Source organism: Watersipora subatra, unplaced genomic scaffold (genome assembly GCF_963576615.1).
Source record: "Watersipora subatra unplaced genomic scaffold, tzWatSuba1.1 SCAFFOLD_210, whole genome shotgun sequence".
Classification (NCBI taxonomy): domain Eukaryota; kingdom Metazoa; phylum Bryozoa; class Gymnolaemata; order Cheilostomatida; family Watersiporidae; genus Watersipora; species Watersipora subatra.
The window spans coordinates 369-6604 of NW_027045368.1; the positions used below are offsets into that span (position 1 = coordinate 369).

At 37.9% G+C, this 6236-nt stretch overlaps 1 protein-coding gene across 1 annotated transcript; it reads left to right on the plus strand.

The window, feature by feature from the left end:
• Nucleotides 1–569: 569 nt before the first annotated feature.
• Nucleotides 570–1301, plus strand: LOC137410379 (ankyrin repeat, PH and SEC7 domain containing protein secG-like). The gene has a single exon (XM_068095805.1). It carries the CDS (start codon nucleotides 570–572, stop codon nucleotides 1299–1301), a length of 732 nt encoding a protein of 243 aa, XP_067951906.1.
• Nucleotides 1302–6236: the final 4935 nt, after the last annotated feature.

The following is a 6236-nucleotide window of genomic DNA, read 5'->3' on the forward strand; positions in this document are numbered from 1 at the left end:
TTAGAACAACTCTTATTCATCTCAGCCAATCAGGAGACAGATAACATTATTATAACCAGCTTCAAGCTATAAAGAAGCATGTAGTAGTCAGAGCAGGTAACAAACAGAATAGCAACAGGTAAGTATAACTTATGTATTATATTAGCATCTGTTGATATTGTACTTACTGTGAATAATAGAGTAGATGAGGAGAGACACTGAGTCAGTGTGATTATAATATAACTCTGACCTCCTGAGACTATCACTCTCTACCCTTGAGGAGACTCCTAGAGTCTGTCATGTATAAAGGTTAATTTAAGGTCAGGAAGCTCTGGTCTCATTCCTCAGTCATAATCAGACTAGCAAACACTTCCTACTGCATATATTTTATGTTTCTCAGCTCTGCCAGTGTCTGACATCCCTGGCCTATTTTTTATACTCCGTAAATATCGAGGGTTCACCTGCAGCCACTTTGTTATGGTTGGCAGCTTTCTAACTCTGCAGTTGAGTCACATTTTGTACTCATTACTTTATCGCATTTTTCTGTATGCAGCAGCTAATAGAGTGCAGTGCATATGTTACAGTTAAACATGGAAGGAGTGCTGAAGAGTTATGTTAGAGAGAGAAATATGGAGATGTATGTTTTGAGGTCAGCCTTGGAGTCAGTCCAACCATCTGAGCTACTGAGGTTACTGATTACTACCGAGCATGACTCATACACAGCTATTATGGTAGCCGCAAAAGGAAGCCACACAGAAGCATGTCGTCTGCTTCTCTCACCAATCAGAAGAACAGCAGACGAGTTGCTCTGGATGAAGAGGAAGGATGGATGGACAGTACTACACATCGCTGCATTGAGGGGAGACAGTGAGTGTGTAGAGTTACTGATAGACACAGTGAGTGATGAGAGGAAGTACAAATTTGTAGCTGAGACGACTGAACAGGGTAGCACAGCTATTGCACTGGCTGCAGCGTGGGGAAAGAGAAAGTGTTTAGAGTCTCTCCTCTACAGCTTCTCCTCACTACAGAGAGACTCTCTATTAAACATACAAGATAACTACCTCGACACTCCACTACACAGGGCAGCCTACAGTGGAGAGACAACTGCTCTGAAGGTCATGTTAGGATCCGTGTCTCTAGTGACTGTCTCTTCACTCCTCAACATAAAGAATAAATACAAAAGGACTCCATTAGAGGATGCTGAGTTTAAGGGAAATAAGGAATCATCAGAGCTGTTAAAGAGATGGGAGAAGCAGTCAGTAGTAGAAGGTAGGATTGTTATACAGTTTGATGCCAGCTACTCACTTAAACTCTTCTACTGATAAACTCTTCAGCCTCAGCAACTTTCTACTAAAAATCTAAACTAAATGCTAGTAATTCATTCATTGTATACATTTACTGTTGAACCCTGGGACATACCCTGGATAATTGCATCTCTATTTTCGTGTAAACTCACTGAGTCTTGCATAGACAGAGTGCTGCTTGTCTCCAGCCCCCAGCTGAACAGTTTATAGTCTGAGTATTTACATTAATATTAATATTCAAAACTGGTGGGATTGAAGTAATGTTGGCAGCACTTTAAATATCAACTCCTTGTGGCAGGCTCAGTAGCTTGGCTCTTGTGTTCCACACTATTCTATCTGTTAATATTTCTGTATTTTGAAATGTCTGAGATGTGAAGAATTTAACACAATAGTAATAATACTATGATTATTGTATGTAGTGGTAGACTAGTGAGTCATTCCTTCAAGCTGAGGTTAGAGGTTAAACATTACAATCCTTTTTATGAATAGCCAATCATCTATGCAGCAGTTTTTGACGGAAAGTAGAAAGTATTACAACCATATTTTACACTGATGTAGTTTATCCACAGCTTTTTAATTGTTCCTAACATAACATGACTCTATCCTTCATCATTTTTAGTAGCAAACTGAACGACAGACTAAAGTACATATTGTAGCAGCCACTTGCTTTAATATTCAGGCTTTAAATCTTTAACAATAGTAATATTTGATATAGATATTACACTCAAAGTAGTCGATTTGCCATTGTTATGAACTATAAGACATTGTGTTGTTCCATTTTCCAAGGCAGGTGGTATTAGGAACATTTAGTATGATGTTGAGTTTTCGCTGAATTTTATATTTGCTGGTACTGCGTGGAGGATTTTTTACAAAACGACATCAAAATTTACTTTTTTCAGATGCGTTATACCTATCTTCCATTAACACTTGTAGATATGAAATCATGCATTAGTTTTGTTCATACTACAGATCAGATATTGTGGTATGTTTGGCTTGGCTGACAATAACTACAAAGTTTTATAACTTCTTAATAAATTTCATTTTTCTTGAGTGCGAATTGCTTCTGCTCGTGAAACACTCAGTACTACTACAATGCTTCTAGTGACCAGTCGCTATTCAGCCAGGGAAATAAGCTTACTTTTGAATTAGAGTGAGTGTTTTGAACCTTCATCAAGCAACCAGCCTGCCGAGATGCATAGGTGTGCATGTTCGCGAAAGTTTTGCCTTGCAATAAGCTCCATCAAACTTGCAGCATTTAGCTAGCTGAGCAGTCAAGCTATTTTTAGTAGTACGCAGGCCTCGTCTCCTATGGAAAGCACCTAACAGCCTGTTTGTCCCACCTGCTTAGAAGTCAGCCAGCCAACTTGTCACAAGCTTGCGCGAATCCATGAAGCTCATGCGCTTTTGATTTCAAGTAAAGGCCGATTGCGCAAAGTCACTGCTGAGTACACGACTCTATCGCACTCCACATAATCTGCCTGCCTAATCGTGTGCAAGAGCGCCAGCCTCTACGCTACTATATACAATGCACATATGGTAGGGTATATTTATAGAACGGCTCAAGACTGAGCTCGGCCACCCACACCTGCCATACTAGCTTGTTTCTATCCCTAGGCACTTGCCTTTGCCTCTAGGCACTTGCCCCTGTGACCCACTCACTGCCTCTGTGCTTCTACATACGCCCCTGCTTCTACACCCCTCAGTCTCTGCGCTACCATTTACATTCCTGCTTTTATATGCTCAGTCATTCAGTTCCTTCTGTAATTAACAATGCATATGAAAGCCTTGTTAGCATGTAAATGTGCTAAGGTACACCTACTCACCAATGTATTCAGTATTTTCTGTCGTTGTCAAATGTGGGCAATGAAAGTGTTGAATATCTATCAGCAAGTTTTTTTAACTCTGCTGAAGCTTTGGATGACGCTAGACAACAAATTACAACCCTGCAAATAGAAAGTGACCGGAAATTCACTGCTCTACAGAGAGAGGGCGACAAGAAAGTATCAGCTCTACAAAGACATACTCAGCAGCAGGCAGAAGGTAACTTCCTATGTTATTGTTTCACTAGTCCATTGTTAGTATAGTACTGAGGGAGAGAAGTTCGTTACTTATGTAATTAACAATGCATATGAATGCTTTGTTAGCAGGTAAATGTGCAAAGGTACATATACCCACCATTGTGTTCATTGTTATTGTTCACTGTTATTGTTTATGTTATTGTTACATTAGTCCATTGTTAGTATAGTACTGAGAGAGAGAAGTCAGTTACTTTTGTAATTGGCTATGCATGTCAGAGTTGGCAGATCTATTTACATCCAAGCACAAACATAAGCAGTAACATCGTCGCACATGTAACAGACGGTTTTTCACGCACACTTTTATAGCATTGGTTGAGGCTAGACAGCAAGTAACCATACTACAGGAGGACAGCAAGAGGATGTCGTCATTATTACGAGAAGAGGCTAGACAGCGGAGAGCAGGTACTTATATTTTTTATAAGCCCTATAGGGCTATTAATAATTTTACTCTCCATTTCATATATTGAGTATCTAGTATCACCCAATGCTAGAAACATATAAATTACCTACTAGTATATATTATACTAGCTGTGGTATTGCTCTGATGGTCTGATTCTATAAGGCTGTGGTTGATCAATCATGACTCACTCCTGGTAACTTTATGTGGGTATGTTGATGCTGCTTGAGTTACATAGTATGTGAGAATTTATTGCATAAGTTCATGGTGTTAAATCAAAATGGCGGCGGTTTGACTTTTAGACTGCCTTTAGCATGTTGAGAGAGATTTGTCATTGATATCTCCCTGCTCATCAGTAAAAGTAACCCTTGTTTATATATTAATTATAATGAGAAATATCTGTTTATTCAGAATTCTCTGCTACTCAGAGGAGGCTGGAACAATTTGCTGCATACCTACAGACTCCAGGCGATACAAATTTGACAGGCAATCAATGTCACCACCCGGATAGTTAATAGTGTGGCAGCCGAGACTGACAATCTACCAAGACAGACACTACAGATGCATTAAAAGACAGATACTAAAGATTGCACTAAAAGATTATTAAAAGATGCACTAAAGACAGATACTAAAGAGCGACCTACGTTTTAGCCCAACCATCCAATGAGCAATGACAAGAGAAATGAACAGCCAGCCCTCAAACCAGAGGACAGGCTTATAGTAAATAAGGACACGCGCGAGCCCCGCTAGACACATATCATCAAAGAGGTCACATGATATTGTTCTTTATATTGTAATACACCCTGCTTGTATTTTATTATTCTTGATTAAATATACTTATTCTTTCAACCTTGTCTCTTCATCCATATGCAATGCACCGTTAGACTTTCTTTAAGAACCGCAATATATAACTAAATCTCTTCTTTTAAAATTTTAACTTTGCTATATTAAGCAGCAATGGAGTCACTTGGATGAACCTGAAAACTTATGGGTTATTTCATGAAAAAGTCCACCAGATTAAAATTTACTGTTTATATAATATACAAAGTGCTGACGGTTGTCTCGCTTCCATTATTTGAGTTGAAAGGCACTCATTCCCGTCGCATGATCTAGTGGAATTATTGACACAAATGGTAGAGATAAAATATATTATTCTCATGGTTTTTGGCAACAGCCGACATTATAGATGTTGCAATGCTCTGATAAGACAGTCATTAACATGGATTATATACATAAGGAGTCTAAATGTCGAGAGTTTTATTTATTATGTGATAAGATATCTTTGGGCGTTGTAAATGTAGTTGGCATGTGATCTAGTTTATCAGAGCTTTGATGCCAGCCATGGCTAGTCACCTGCCTGGTTCACACACTTCAGCTACCTGTTATGGTTGTCACTTTGTATAATGCCAGATGAGGAACAAACATTCCTATAGCAAATTTCATAAAAAGGGAAAGGAAACCAACTGATATTTGAGCGTTCAGCTAAGCAATTCAAGCTGATTGGTACAGAAAGATTCAATTCACAAACTGGAACTGGGTTGTTACGAATATTATTTTAAGCTATTTTGTGCAACAGGTAAAACGCATTCGCTCAACAGGATGTTTACGCCTGATGCACCTTAATAGACTAAATTACCTTCCGTAATAAATATAATGATATTTGCTAGCACAGTGATGATTGAAATATCTAGCAAGTACATACAAGTTGTCTTCATGTTACAGACATGTTCTACTTTGGCTTGGAGTTATAACCTCGTGTTTCAGATCAAAAATTGTAAAGTGGTAACATTGTAACAGAAGACTAAATGGTAAATACAAATGGCAAATGAGGAGAAAAGTACCATGAATGTATATAAAGAATGAGTAAAAATACATAAGATACACCACAAAGTACGCTGAAGTTGTCTAACATTTGATTACATGTTTTTGCACATGCAAAAGGTGAATGGAGAAAAAAAATTGGATATTTTATTTAAAATTCTATGAACTGGTTAAAAGTTTACACATATTATCAAAAGCCTATAGAGAATAGAGAGAGACCAGGTGAAGAGGTGCATTACAGAGGACATAACCTATACATATACAATACAGTATCCTACTACCAAGTACGTTTATCAACAAAGACTCTAAGGAGAGATTATTTAACTATGGTAGCACTTCATGACATGATCTTCAGAAGGTAACACTGTTGCTAATGGAAGACAACTTTTGTGGCAAAATAAATCTGATCTGAAAATTCTAATAACAAAAGGGTTAATCATGAAAGTAGACCAATAAGGAAAAATAATAAAAATGAAATTAAGCTGTAGGAACCAACTAGGGGCTCTAGTAATAAAGGTACAGTAGATGCTCTCATAATAACGTAAGCTCCAGACAATTTAAAGAATTCATGTGAAGTTTTTTGCATTGCCCCACCTTAAATTTTTTTAAATAATCTAAAGAGTCAAACCAGGTGAGTTTTCAATTTCAACTTGAATG